Here is a 14,340-nt window from a genome sequence, read left to right on the forward strand (position 1 = left end):
GGACACAAACTTCCAACACATTTCCCCACACAGCCTCCATATATACCCTCATCATACCTCTGGGTGAGAGGCCACACGTCCCAAGTGCCCACAACATTACCATTATTTATGACATTAGTTGGAACTCAACAAAATCTCACTTGGCAGCGGTGGGATTCGAACCCACGCCCCCGAAGAGACTGGAGCCTTAATCCAGCGCCTTAGACCGCTCGGCCACGCTACCGATATACTGCCACAACCACAAAGAATTGGACAGACTCCGCTCCCTCACCTTTCAACGCTACACCTACCAATACTCTGAAGTGCCTCAGTTCTCGACCACAATCCGTTCCAGACGGCCGTTCGAGAAGTGAATTGTTCGAAATCTCAAGTGTTAGAAATCTGAATCGATTTTTCCCATTACAATGAATGGAAAAACAAACAATGCATTCCAAGCCTTAAAATAGGCTTTTGTAGGAGTGAATGTAGAGTGTCTGCTGCAGGTGCGCTGTTCCTCTATGTGTGTGGCCGCTGCATGTGGGAGGGGTTGCAGAGTGAGCGACGTCTCTCCAGAAGTGAAGAGGTGCCCGGTGCGTGTCCAGCTCTGAATGTGCGCTTCTGTGCAGTTTGGCTGTGACAAAGTCATAAACCAAGTAACGCTCTGTCTGAGACGCGCCACATCCCTGTCCCAGCTCCAGCCCACAACAGGACATCAAACCCTGGAGTGCGCGCTCCAGCCTCGGAGGTGTGGAGAGCGAGCACCTCTCCTGTGACACTCTACCACGGTCCAGTGCAGAGACAGAAAAGGTTTTACACCTCAATATGAAGAAAAAACAGTCACTAAATGTAGCTAACGGGACACGTCTGCATACAGAGGCTGTGTTGTACACAATAACAAAGCGCGTCATGGGTCAGCTGATCGGTCCGCGCACGTTATGTTTTTTCCGGCTTATTTCGGGGGCGTTTGAGTTCTGGATTTACGTTCGAAATCCAAAGCAAAAAAAATCTCGAAATTTTTGTTAGAATTCCGAGACGTTCCAAAACTGAGGCACCACTGTATTTAAATAATGACCACTGGCAGCAGCGGGATTCGAACCCACGACCCCAAGGGTACTGGTGCCTGACAATGTTGGAGTGTTGGCCAATTGCATTTCTCCTTTTTCAACATCCGCCACCAATCGCTGTCTCTGCTCTCTAAGCTGCTACATAATTTGACCAATCAGGAGCGAGCAGAGGACGCAACAAAGTGGTAAAGCGACATGTTACGTCAAGGGAGGCGGACACATTCATTACTGTACGGAGCTCTCGTCGTCAAAAGTTAAGCAATATGGTATTTACTCATTCATGGCAGGATGATAATGCATAAAAATAACTTAACAGTTCAACTATGCCGTATGACATGAGGTAATATCGTGTATGTGGTAGCGCTCTCCAGTTAAGGTGGTGTTTTCATTGAGCCAACGTTGGGTTGCCAGTGAGAGTGTTGTTGACTTGTGAGTTCATATCAAAACACAATGATTTACTTTAGATTTGCTCCTCTTCAGATCAACAGTAAAATTGTGTAAAATTACCTTTCTTCATTTTCATCACAAAACGTTTCAGGCATTTATATTTTGGCATAATGTGTTGGTCTCAGTACACTTAAGCAGAACAAATCGATTTGCCTCGTCGTGGTATAGAAGCTGTCTTTGGAATCAGTAACACCAGCTCCCCCTGTGGGATGGCACTAAAGCAGAGGCGAAACACAACAGAACACTTGTCTGTTGACACAGCATGTATCTGGATTTCATTTTTTACAGTAACTTTATTTACGACTTTGGTCGGAACTCATCAAAAACCCGCTTGGCAGCGGTGGGATTCGAACCCACGCCTCCTAAAAGACTGGAGCCTAAATCCAGCGCCTTAGACCGCTCGGCCACGCTACCGACATTGGCGCATCTCCGCCAATAATTGGATAGACCCCCTTCCTCACCTGTTGATCTGGTCCCTTGTTTATCCCATGGTTACTTCGCCTCATATTTAGAAATAATTGTTGTTACGCTTCTTTGTTCATAAATATTAAACTCCCTAATGCTAAACCTCAAAAAATGACTTTACTTTGTGTGTCATGTTGTTCATGTGATATTCAGTGTGTAGTACTGGGGGAAGCGTTACCTGAGAGGAAAGCCACCCGTTTCTGTTTTTATTTTTTAACAGTTCAACTGTGCCATATGACATGAGTTAATATCGTGTATGTGGTAGCGCTCTCCAGTTAAGGTGGTGTTTTCATTGAGCCAACGCTGGGTTGCCAGTGAGAGTGTTGTTGACTTGTGAGTTCATATCAAAACACAATGATTTACTTTAGATTTGCCCCTCTTCAGATCAACAGTAGAATTGTGTAAAATTACCTTTCTTCATTTTCATCACAAAACGTTTCAGGCATTTATATTTTGGCATAATGTGTTGGTCTCAGTACACTTAAGCAGAACAAATCGATTTGCCTAGTCGTGGTATAGAAGCTGTCTTTGGAATCAGTAACACCAGCTCCCCCTGTGGGATGGCACTAAAGCAGAGGCGAAACACAACAGAACACTTGTCTGTACACACAGTATGTATCTGGATTTCTTTTTTTAAATTACCATTACTTAAGACTAGTTGGAACACAACAAAATCTCACCTGGCAGCGGTGGGATTCGAACCCACGCCCCCGAAGAGACTGGAGCCTTAATCCAGCGCCTTAGACCGCTCGGCCACGCTACCGATATACTGCCATTACCACAAAGAATTGGACAGACTCCGCTCCCTCACCTTTCAACGTTTGTGAGTTTATATCAAAACAGAATGATTTACTTGTGATTCGCTCCTCTTCAGATCAACAGCAGAATTGTCACTTTCTTCATTTTCATCACAAAACATTTGTTAAAAAAATGTTTCATGACGGCCCAGGCAATGAGGGGGTAGCTGGTGATTAGCTTCTTGAGAATAGAATTGGCAGCGGTGGGATTCGAACCCACGCCCCCAAAGACACTGGAGCCTTTGCGAAATGTTGTGGAAGCTGTCTTTGGAATCAGTAACACCAGCTGCCCCTATGGGATGGCACGAAAGCAGTGGCGAAACTCAATTGAACACTGGATTTCATTTTTTTACAGTACTGTGGCAGGACAAAACGGCCAGGATTCTCTGGTTGTTTATTCTTCTTCTGGACACAAACTTCCAACACATTTCCCCACACAGCCTCCATATATACCCTCATCATACCTCTGGGTGAGAGGCCACACGTCCCAAGTGCCCACAACATTACCATTATTTATGACATTAGTTGGAACTCAACGAAATCTCACTTGGCAGCGGTGGGACTCGAACCCACGCCCCCGAAGAGACTGGAGCCTTAATCCAGCGCCTTAGACCGCTCGGCCACGCTACCGATATACTGCCACTACCACAAAGAATTGGACAGACTCCGCTCCCTCACCTTTCAACGCTACACCTACCAATACTCTGAAGTGCCTCAGTTCTCGACCACAATCCGTTCCAGACGGCCGTTCGAGAAGTGAATTGTTCGAAATCTCAAGTGTTAGAAATCTGAATGGATTTTTCCCATTACAATGAATGGAAAAACAAACAATGCATTCCAAGCCTTAAAATAGGCTTTTGTAGGAGTGAATGTAGAGTGTCTGCTGCAGGTGCGCTGTTCCTCTATGTGTGTGGCCGCTGCATGTGGGAGGGGTTGCCGAGTGAGTGACGTCTCTCCAGAAGTGAAGAGGTGCCCGGTGCGTGTCCAGCTGTGAATGTGCGCTTATGTGCAGTTTGGCTGTGACAAAGTCATAAACCAAGTAACGCTCTGTCCGAGACGCGCCACATCCCTGTCCCAGCTCCAGCCCACAACAGGACATCAAACCCTGGAGTGCGCGCTCCAGCCTCGGAGGTGTGGAGAGCGAGCACCTCTCCTGTGACACTCTACCACGGTCCAGTGCGGAGACAGGAAAGATTTTACACCTCAATATGAAGAAAAAACAGTCACTAAATGGAGCTAACGGGACACGTCTGCAGACAGAGGCTGTGTTGTACACAATAACAAAGCGCGTCGTGGGTCAGCTGATCGGTCCGCACACGTTATGTTTTTTCCGGCTTATTTCTGGGGCGTTTGAGTTCTGGATTTACGTTCGAAATCCAAAGCAAAAAAAATCTAGAAATTTTTGTTAGAATTCCGAGACATTCCAAAACTGAGGCACCACTGTATTTAAATAATGACAACTGGCAGCAGCGGGATTCGAACCCACAACCCCAAGGGTACTGGTGCCTGACAATGTTGGAGTGTTGGCCAATTGCATTTCTCCTTTTTCAACATTCGCCACCAATCCCTGCTCTCTAAGATGCTACATAATTTGACCAATCAGGAGCGAGCAGATGACGCAACAAAGTGGTAAAGCGACATGTTACGTCAAGGGAGGCGGACACATTCATTACTGTACGGAGCTCTCGTCGTCAGAAGTTAAGCAATATGGTATTTACTCATTCATGGCAGGATGATAATGCATAAAAATAACTTAACAGTTCAACTATGCCGTATGACATGAGGTAATATCGTGTATGTGGTAGCGCTCTCCAGTTAAGGTGGTGTTTTCATTGAGCCAACGCTGGGTTGCCAGTGAGAGTGTTGTTGACTTGTGAGTTCATATCAAAACACAATGATTTACTTTAGATTTGCTCCTCTTCAGATCAACAGTAGAATTGTGTAAAAAAAAAAATCGATTTGCCTAGTCGTAGTATAGAAGCCGTCTTTGGAATCAGTAACACCAGCTCCCCCTGTGGGATGGCACTAAAGCAGAGGCGAAACACAACAGAACACTTGTCTGTTGACACAGCATGTATCTGGATTTCATTTTTTACAGTACCATTATTTACGACTTTGGTCGGAACTCATCAAAAACCCGCTTGGCAGCGGTGGGATTCGAACCCACGCCTCCAAAGAGACTGGAGCCTAAATCCAGCGCCTTAGACCGCTCGGCCACGCTACCGATATTGGCACATTTCCGCCAATAATTGGATAGACTTCCTTCCTCACCTGTTGATCTGGTCCCTTGTTTATCCCATGGTTACTTCGCCTCATATTTAGAAATAATTGTTGTTACGCTTCTTTGTTCTTAAATATTAAACTCCCTAATGCTAAACCTCAAAAAATAACTTTACTTTGTGTGTCATGTTGTTCATGTGATATTCAGTGTGCAGTACTGGGGGAAGCGTTACCTGAGAGGAAAGCCACCCGTTTCCGTTTTTATTTTTTAACGGTTCAACTGTGCCATATGACATGAGTTAATATCGTGTATGTGGTAGCGCTCTCCAGTTAAGGTGGTGTTTTCATTGAGCCAACGTTGGGTTGCCAGTGAGAGTGTTGTTGACTTGTGAGTTCATATCAAAACACAATGATTTACTTTAGATTTGCTCCTCTTCAGATCAACAGTAGAATTGTGTAAAATTACCTTTGTTCATTTTCATCACAAAACGTTTCAGGCATTTATATTTTGGCATAATGTGTTGGTCTCAGTAGACTTAAGCAGAACAAATCGATTTGCCTAGTCGTGTTATAGAAGCTGTCTTTGGAATCAGTAACACCAGCTCCCCCTGTGGGATGGCACTAAAGCAGAGGCGAAACACAACAGAACACTTGTCTGTTGACACAGCATGTATCTGGATTTCATTTTTTTTAATTACCATTACTTAAGACTAGTTGGAACACAACAAAATCTCACTTGGCAGCGGTGGGATTCGAACCCACGCCTCCTAAGAGACTGGAGCCTTAATCCAGCGCCTTAGACCGCTCGGCCACGCTACCGATATACTGCCATTACCACAAAGAATTGGACAGACTCCGCTCCCTCACCTTTCAACGCTTGTGAGTTTATATCAAAACAGAATGATTTACTTGTGATTCGCTCCTCTTCAGATCAACAGCAGAATTGTCACTTTCTTCATTTTCATCACAAAACATTTGTTAAAAAAATGTTTCATGACGGCCCAGGCAATGAGGGGGTAGCTGGTGATTAGCTTCATGAGAATAGAATTTGCAGCGGTGGGATTCGAACCCACGCCCCCGAAGAGACTGGAGCCTTAATCCAGCGCCTTAGACCGCTCGGCCACGCTACCGATATACTGCCATTACCACAAAGAATTGGACAGACTCCGCTCCCTCACCTTTCAACGCTTGTGAGTTTATATCAAAACAGAATGATTTACTTGTGATTCGCTCCTCTTCAGATCAACAGCAGAATTGTCACTTTCTTCATTTTCATCACAAAACATTTGTTAAAAAAATGTTTCATGACGGCCCAGGCAATGAGGGGGTAGCTGGTGATTAGCTTCATGAGAATAGAATTTGCAGCGGTGGGATTCGAACCCACGCCCCCAAAGACACTGGAGCCTTTGCGAAATGTTGTGGAAGCTGTCTTTGGAATCAGTAACACCAGCTGCCCCTATGGGATGGCACGAAAGCAGTGGCGAAATTCAGTTGAACACTGGATTTCATTTTTTTTACAATACCATTATTTATGATTTTAGTTGGAAGTCAAGAAAATCTCACTTGGCGGCGGCCACGCCCCCAAAGAGACAGGAGACTTAATCCAACGCCTTAGACCGCTCGGCCACGCTACCGATATTACTACTCTTCCATGAAGAATCGGAAAGACTCCTCCCCTTTCGCCTATTGTGAGTTTATATCAGAATGATTTACTTGTGATTCGCTCTTCTTCAGATCAACAGTAGAATTGTGTAAAATTACCTTTCTTCATTTTCATCACAAAACATTTGGTTCATGGCGATCACGCTACCGATAATATATCTAGAAATAATTGTTGTTACGCTCCTTTGTTCTTCAATATTTAAGTCCCTAACGCTAAACCCCACCCTCCAAAAAACAAGAAATGAGATCTGGCTGTCGACTTTCTGGTGGGAAACAGATCAGGAGACAAGACTATTATTACCATGATAATCTTTGAATATATGCTTTATTGTGTGCAATGACAAAGTTGAAGGCCAGAATACACATTACAGGATTTACAAATATTGGCTTTGTTAAAAAGGGACGACGACTTGTGCCAGCAACATTGTTGAATGTTCGATTAGCGTCTTTCGCTTCATAATGCATTGGTCAGCAGCGGGACTCAAAAGGAAACCAAATCACAGCCACTGCAGTAGAGGATGGGCACAGTGGTGACTGAAGAACCAGGACAGGAAGCATTCCAGGTTTTGGGTTCTGCATCTTGGCAACAACAAGGTGATGATTCCGAATGTCCGGCCTGTGATCATTCATTTGTGGCTGAGGGGAAGAGAAGGGTCAGAAACTACTGTTCATGTTTACGTTCTGACAAGCTGAAGACTCTACCTGGTGCTTCCTGTGAGGAGGGTTCAGTTGCTGCCGGGGCTCCGGAACCTTCTGCTCATGAGGGCAGAAGAAATTGTGAGTCTCAAAGTATTGTGTAGAAATAAATTGTGTAGAAATTTCCTGACTAATCTCCAGTTTAAATAATGAAGCAAGCAGCTTATATCTGAACTTGTCTTTTCCTTTTAAATGAGCCAGAATGAGTTTTCCAATGTAACACAACAGTTTTTGTCTTCCACAGAGCCGCTGGATTAAACTCTGCATATAATAAAAAATAATGTGTCATTCATGACCTCTATGACTGGAATAATGGACATTGCCTGGTCCACTTTGCCCCAGTGACACACAATCCTCTTTCTATTGAAGCACAGACAAGAGGTGCATCAGCAGGGGAAGTTCTATACATGGTTAGTGCGCTCTTGTTTCCCCCTCCACTCAGATTTCACCCGACCAAAACACACTAAACATGGGCAGTGAGCATATGACTTAGCCAGAGCGTAAGCATCAGCCCGCCACAACTGAGCCAAGAAGAATCGCTACATCTGTTATGTATCACTCATCGAAGGGCACCAGTGGGATTTGAACCCATGGCCCAAAAGAGAACTCCAGTTGTAGGAATCCAAAAGAAAGGTTTGACTAAAACTAACCTGCTTGTGGAGCAGGGCTCTCTGAGGAACCTGCTGCTGGAGCTTCAGTAGGTGTTTCTGCAGGTGGTGTTGTGCCCGTAGATGGCGCTAGATCTGGTGTTGCTTCTGCAGGTGGCGCTAGATCTGGTGTTGCTTCTGCAGGTGGCGCTGGATCTGGTGTTGCTTCTGCAGGTGGCGCAGCCTCTGTTGGAGGAACGGCTGCAGCCTCATCACTTGCTTGAGGAGCTGCTGGGGCTTCGCCATCTGCTGGTTTTGCACCATCACCCTCAGCTGGGGTCTGATCTGGAAGTGTTTCACTGTCCTCCGCTACTTTACCATTCTCGCTGGCAGCACCTGACAGGACAAGAGGTCCTCAGTGAGCACTGCGTTTGAGAGACTGAAGCGTGAACAAGTCGCTTTTTACATGTAAAATGTAAATCCATACATTCTGATAAATAGTTTTCATTCCTTGAGTCTGATCCTCAAGTGATGTTTTGGTGAGGTTCGTTTTCTGTAGTTGCTAATTATGACATGTAAAAAGTTGACAGTTACCTGAGCATTTGTATTTATAAGGCCTTGTTCATGAGGGTTTTAATTGTGCTCAGGTTCATCTCCACGTTCTTTGGCATTGCTGAACATTTCCATTCATACAGTGATTCTTACACAAAAACAGTCGTTTGGCAGCGGTGGGATTCGAACCCACGCCCCCGAAGAGACTGGAGCCTTAATCCAGCGCCTTAGACCGCTCGGCCACGCTACCACGCACGAGCGCTACTACACACGTTTCCAGTGGCATTTCTGACGGTGTCGTATGCTACTTCCGGGTCTGATTGGCGCAGTGGATGCCGGTGTTTGTAGTCACTGAACATCTATTTCCTCGTCGGTGGAAAGTGCCTCCGAATCCTTCACTTGAAGTTCATCTCACTCTTTAAATTCCCGATTGTCCCGACAGGAGACACTTCATTCTGTTCTGACTCATGCGCCCATAATTATGACTGTATTCAGTTTAGATTTCAATCTTTCCTTTAATAACATAACGCACGAGTTGCTTTAGGATTTTGTTCTTCCATCGCTTTTTCATACCTCACGAATTCACTTGACATATTACATCGCCCTCTTGTGTTCCACTTGACCGATACTTCGTCAGTGAAATTCATCAATCGTCTTTTTAATTTGGGGGAATAATAATAATATAATAAAACTGCAATAAATAAAATAAATACTACAATTACTACATAATAAACATAAATGTACACATTTTTTCCGTTTTGCTGCTTTGGTCCTGATTGTCAATATGTCATTATTTTAGCCTTTTTGTCACTAGAAGACATAGTTTTTATTTGATTTAATTCACTCCTACAAATACTATATATTAAAAAGCAATAATTCGACGAACACTTCACGTCTTTATTCGCACGAGTGGTTCGGTTGATGGATTCAGTCGCTGTGAATGTTGTTTTCAAATGTTCAAATGACTCAAATGAATAAACAGACGCATCTCTTTGAATTACTAATGCTGGAAAGAAAAGATAACGTTGATGGCATCTAGTATGGAATGGATAATTGCAGAACTGATATAATTTTGGCATCAGCTCAGTTATGCAGTGACAGTTTTTGAATAATTAAATACCCCACAGGGAGACACCGCCACTGTTGTGTTGTGTGTTTCTAGGTCACTGTTTTATTTGTCTTTCCAGCACCTTTCTGTTTCCCCCTTAATGATTGAAAGGCGAGAGGAACACTGAGAAACCACACGTGGCCACTGAGTGAATCTTTAAACAGAGTTCACCTTCTCCTGACCTCCACTGACACCAGCACTTTCATGTGATGGAAAAGGAAGCGTTTGGGAAGGCTGCAAAATTTGGTTTAGTTTCAACCTTTTTTTAAGTGATTATTTTTTATTTATTTAGCCATTTTTACTATCTCACATTACTGTGTTCATGACTATCCCATGTGATTGGGAAATATACCAAAGAAAACCAGGAAATATAAGGGCAAACTATGAACAACAAATCAAAAGGCAAATATGTGAATCAGACGCAGACATCCACAACACTCATTTGACTTGTGAGTAGCTTTGACACCACTGGACAATGAAACAGTAAATATGGTTCCATAAATATGATCACCGTGTTCTACACTTACTAAACACACAATGACTTAGCCGGGCACATTTTAACTTTGAGGACGAACGCATTTAACTTTAAGTGTGTTCTACTGTGTAGCGCAGTCATACAGTAGCTGACCCACATTGACAAAGCAGCGTCTCGGTTTCCTACTGAAACTGAAGACCGTCACCAAATCTCCTCTCCTGCTTCATCCTCTCCCTGTGACACCAATTTTAGGACGCAAAGTTCCAAGACAAATACGGAAAGTTCAACTTTTTCAAGGAGGGGAAATCGATATACTTAAATTTTGATAAGGCAACCCTAGAAGTGCGCAGCATGAAATAAACAAATAATTAATAATTGTAATGTGAATAATGAAATAGTAAATCACAACTTGAATCAACAAGACTAAGATGTCTCAGAGGAACTTAAAAATCAAATATTTAAACTGCATTATTGGTCAACCACTGAAAACTACATGCTCCATTACTAGCTTTCCTCAATATTTTATTTTTATAGTTCCCATTCTTCGAATATGTTCTTTAAATTTAAAAAGTTTCACACTCCCAAAGACTAGGGCATTTTGATGATGTTGGGAAAATATTTCTGGTTCGTTCACCTGTGGTACTGGCTCCGTTGCTCTCCTCTGGTTTGGTTCTGGGTCTGGTTGTATCCACAGCTGAGGTTTGGGAGCTAGTGGAGCAGCCCATTCTGTCCGGGGCCAACAGCAGACCGGCTTTTACAGGTGGAAGGTGAAACTTTGGAGCGCCAGAGCCCGGAGTAGTTGACGGGCATAGATGTCAAAAGCTCCCCTGGAGACAGAGACCACACGTTGATAGATTCCTTCAGTTACGTGCGTAATTACGCGCCATTGTTGTTCTTCGGAACCGCTCCCTGGTTTCTGTGTTGTAGTTTCGCGTTGCCAAACACCGTGTCGCGCAGGTGAAATGTTGACCTGAGATGTTTACTGGGACTCGTGCTGTTTCCAAGTGGCCAGGACTCACAGTCCTCGTGAACTTTCAGAGGAGAGCGTCACCTGCCGCCCGTGTACGGAACTACAGTCATGTGAGGGCAAAGGAGCCACAGCATCGCAGTGCAGACCATGAAGAAAAGAAACGTGACAACAGCTTGTTCATGCCGCGAATCGCCTACTTGAATTACAAGCGTTGATGAGAATTCAGGTTTCTGTCAAAGGCCTCAGATTCTCGGTTGCTGTTTTTTTTACCCAATTGCAAACGTTGGCAATATTGTTCTATAGGAATGTTTTCTTTATAGTGTACCGTGTTTTTTCTTGCAATAATTGGGGGAACTACTGTGTTGAACAACAACAACAATGACAACAACATCAACAATAATAATATGTGGTCATTTGTTTTATTACATTTAAACTGACCTTTTTTTCTGCAGCAAACAAAGGTATTTCAGAAATTTGGGATGATCATAATAATCATATCATATTACAAGGCAATGAATTGAAAAATAAAATTCACATATATATTACAACAATGTACATTATCAACACCATTCGGAATGTTACACTAGGGTTGCTCGTAATTCTCCATAATGGAACTAAATAAGACGTTGCGCAATCTGACAATGTGTATTTACCTTCATCTCTATATAACTTCAGATTTATGGATGAATGGAAAATAATTGAATTGAACGAGCCAAAAAGCTTTTTGCAGATATACACGCTCTGAACACTGAAACGTACATTTCAAACAACTTATCTACATATCAACAATAACATCAATTTGCATGGCTAATGACTGAATGTCTTTTAATTGATGAAAACGTTTAGAATTTAAGAGTCGGACATATCACATGCGCAGGAGTGTTGTGCGCATCAGGGCGACTGAAAGCAGCGCGGTGCACGCCGGGACTTCCTTTCTCTCCGAGGCCATATTGGAGTAAACCCAGTAAGTCCCGCTCCGTGTTTCTGAACAAAATTCACCTGCATTAAAGCACGTTTCCGGCCCAAAACACTAACGCCCGTCTTCCCTTCACCGTCTTCTCTCTCTCAGGGTGGCCTGGTCCGGACGCAAACCGCAAACATGGTGGCTGCCAAGAAAACGGTGCGTACCGCCTGCTCGACACGCTGTCGGCCGGAGCTACTTCACGTGGAGTCCGGTCAGAGCCGGGGCCTGCTCGCCGCCTCTCGCTTATAGACTCGGGACCAGGCACAGACTCGTGGCAATCTACTCCAGACGTTTTTATTCGATCGGTTGTTCTAGTTTCCAATGGTCTTCGCGAGCATGGATGTCATCGGCTCTGACTAACTGAGCGCTGCTAACGCTAAGAGCGGTATCAGCTACGTCAACTATGTGTTGGACTTGATCGCTTTGATCGCTGCAAGTGCTGCTTGTCGAGGCGTCGTTTCTGATGTCACCGTGAATGTTTCCAGAAAAAGTCGATGGAGTCCATCAACTCCAGACTTCAGCTGGTGATGAAGAGTGGAAAGTACGTCCTGGGCTACAAACAGTCTCTGAAGATGATCCGTCAGGGGAAAGCCAAGCTGGTCATCCTGGCCAACAACTGTCCTGCCCTCAGGTGAATGTCTAGGAGTCACGCTTTTTCTATGTTGAGCTACACCTCTGCTCCGTGCTTTGCATAACTTCATGAGCCCAAACCTTCATTGTTGACAGCTCTTACGTTTCGTCTGATCCTAGCATGTGCTAAATGGAAGTTTTCACCAGAAGCATTGACATTTGTGGTGTCTCTAGTTGAACAATTGTTGGTTTAGTGCAGGGATCCACTACATTAATGTGTATTCTCCTTTATAATCTGATTTATCTTAGTACAATTATGTATAAACTAAGGGCCTGCCTCGACTCAAATTTAGCAAGGTAGATGTGCTTTTTTTTCAGGGAGGGGGATATATTGGAGTAAGTTGGGTAACATAATGTGGAATGAAGATTTTGGTCTGAATTCAGGCATGAGCCATTTAACACCCTGATTTTAGGGTGGACAGATGTGCGGTCATAATGCTGTGTATATATAAAAAATACAATTGAAGATAGTGCCGGTGTTTCAAATTGCATTGAATATTTTTTGTATTTTCAGATGGTGAATATCCAAAATCCTGCATTTACATGAGGCATAAATATGCATAGGCTTTTTGACTTTCATGTCACTCTGAAAATTTTATCTTGTCATTTTACTACTGTATGTGTGAGCACAAGTTGATCTGGAAGGACTCAGATCTGCAACAGAAGCACTGCTACGCTTGAGCTCAGTGTAACCCTCTTACACTGGTGTCAAGTGTTTTCTGGTGGAGATTTTGGATTAGTGGATGAACAACAGCATCACATTGGTTAAATTAAATTTGAGTTACAACAGCGTCTGAGCAAAGGCCTGCTCCTTCATTTTACCAATGTTTTGGTGACAGTTGTCTAATATTTCCCTTGATATTGGTTTTAACCCAAGAAACAGAACATGCCACATGAAACATTCTTTCCAAAATATAGATGTAGATTCGTGTGATGTCTGTGAGCTTGTTATTTAGCACTTTCACTGGATGATAACTTCATGTCGTCCGTCCAGGAAATCTGAGGTGGAGTATTACGCCATGTTGGCCAAGACTGGTGTCCATCACTACAGTGGCAACAACATCGAGCTGGGAACAGCCTGCGGTAAATACTTCAGGGTGTGCACACTGGCCATCATTGATCCTGGTGAGTCCCTCGCCCCTGAAACACCACTTCACTCCGAGCGTCCTCCAAGTCCTTGTTTGACTCGGTGCTTTTATTCTGCTCCGCAGGCGATTCTGACATCATCAGGAGCATGCCAGATCAGCAGCAGCAGGCTCAGTAGAGCTGGAATTGTTATAAATAAAGTTGGTGTTAAAACAACATGCAGCTGTCGTCCGTTTGCGCAGTGTCCAGTAGGGGTCAGCACTGTCCCTCTGGAGCCGAGACTGCAGGGGTTTCATCTTTGCTAAGAGCTGGTATGGTCAACAATGGTTGGAGCTTGTGTAAGCAGTGTGCCAGCAGTATTACCAAGTTCTCCTTAAACCCTCGTGATCCAGCAACAAGGCTTGTCAGCTGCGCGTCCAAATTACGCAACTGTGATCTTCCAGAATGTTCCTCCTCACTTACATAAAGCCTCGTCTGCTGAAGCAGCGGCGCCGGGGTCATGATCAAGTGTGGACCGGCCGCTTTCATGGGAATTAAAGGCTTTGAAGGGAGACCGCGGTCATCTGCTACTCGTGTTGGACGAGTCGATCACAGACCAGACAGACTTGATTACAGTCTTCGAACTGTTGAGCAACGCT

At 44.1% G+C, this 14,340-nt stretch overlaps 2 protein-coding genes and 8 non-coding genes across 10 annotated transcripts; 1 reads left to right on the forward strand and 9 right to left on the reverse strand.

Annotated features, from left to right (window-relative positions):
* Window positions 1-141: 141 nt before the first annotated feature.
* Window positions 142-223, reverse strand: trnal-aag (transfer RNA leucine (anticodon AAG)). Its single transcript has one exon. It is a non-coding gene; the product is annotated as a tRNA-Leu (tRNA).
* A 1,599-nt stretch (window positions 224-1,822) lies between these two features.
* On the reverse strand, window positions 1,823-1,904 carry trnal-uag (transfer RNA leucine (anticodon UAG)). The gene has a single exon. It is a non-coding gene; the product is annotated as a tRNA-Leu (tRNA).
* A 732-nt stretch (window positions 1,905-2,636) lies between these two features.
* Window positions 2,637-2,718, reverse strand: trnal-aag (transfer RNA leucine (anticodon AAG)). The gene has a single exon. It is a non-coding gene; the product is annotated as a tRNA-Leu (tRNA).
* A 582-nt stretch (window positions 2,719-3,300) lies between these two features.
* Window positions 3,301-3,382, reverse strand: trnal-aag (transfer RNA leucine (anticodon AAG)). Its single transcript has one exon. It is a non-coding gene; the product is annotated as a tRNA-Leu (tRNA).
* A 1,512-nt stretch (window positions 3,383-4,894) lies between these two features.
* trnal-uag (transfer RNA leucine (anticodon UAG)) lies at window positions 4,895-4,976 on the reverse strand. Its single transcript has one exon. It is a non-coding gene; the product is annotated as a tRNA-Leu (tRNA).
* Window positions 4,977-5,709: 733 nt separating this feature from the next.
* On the reverse strand, window positions 5,710-5,791 carry trnal-aag (transfer RNA leucine (anticodon AAG)). Its single transcript has one exon. It is a non-coding gene; the product is annotated as a tRNA-Leu (tRNA).
* A 229-nt stretch (window positions 5,792-6,020) lies between these two features.
* trnal-aag (transfer RNA leucine (anticodon AAG)) lies at window positions 6,021-6,102 on the reverse strand. Its single transcript has one exon. It is a non-coding gene; the product is annotated as a tRNA-Leu (tRNA).
* An 891-nt stretch (window positions 6,103-6,993) lies between these two features.
* Window positions 6,994-11,030, reverse strand: si:dkey-284p5.3 (uncharacterized protein LOC557830 homolog). Its single transcript, XM_053863814.1, has 4 exons — window positions 10,687-11,030; window positions 7,981-8,313; window positions 7,337-7,387; window positions 6,994-7,270 (listed from the first exon to the last, which is right to left on the reverse strand). The coding sequence occupies exons 1-4, from the start codon at window positions 10,775-10,777 to the stop codon at window positions 7,257-7,259; spliced, it is 489 nt and encodes a 162-aa protein (XP_053719789.1). The 5' UTR covers window positions 10,778-11,030; the 3' UTR covers window positions 6,994-7,256.
* trnal-aag (transfer RNA leucine (anticodon AAG)) lies at window positions 8,638-8,719 on the reverse strand. Its single transcript has one exon. It is a non-coding gene; the product is annotated as a tRNA-Leu (tRNA).
* Window positions 11,031-11,903: 873 nt separating the features above from the next.
* Window positions 11,904-13,918, forward strand: rpl30 (ribosomal protein L30). The gene is made up of 5 exons (XM_053862952.1): window positions 11,904-11,986; window positions 12,092-12,142; window positions 12,472-12,617; window positions 13,611-13,741; window positions 13,828-13,918. The coding sequence occupies exons 2-5, from the start codon at window positions 12,122-12,124 to the stop codon at window positions 13,878-13,880; spliced, it is 351 nt and encodes a 116-aa protein (XP_053718927.1). The 5' UTR covers window positions 11,904-11,986; window positions 12,092-12,121; the 3' UTR covers window positions 13,881-13,918.
* The last annotated feature ends 422 nt before the right edge of the window (window positions 13,919-14,340 follow it).

This window comes from Synchiropus splendidus, chromosome 4 (assembly GCF_027744825.2).
Source record: "Synchiropus splendidus isolate RoL2022-P1 chromosome 4, RoL_Sspl_1.0, whole genome shotgun sequence".
Classification (NCBI taxonomy): Eukaryota; Metazoa; Chordata; class Actinopteri; order Syngnathiformes; family Callionymidae; genus Synchiropus; species Synchiropus splendidus.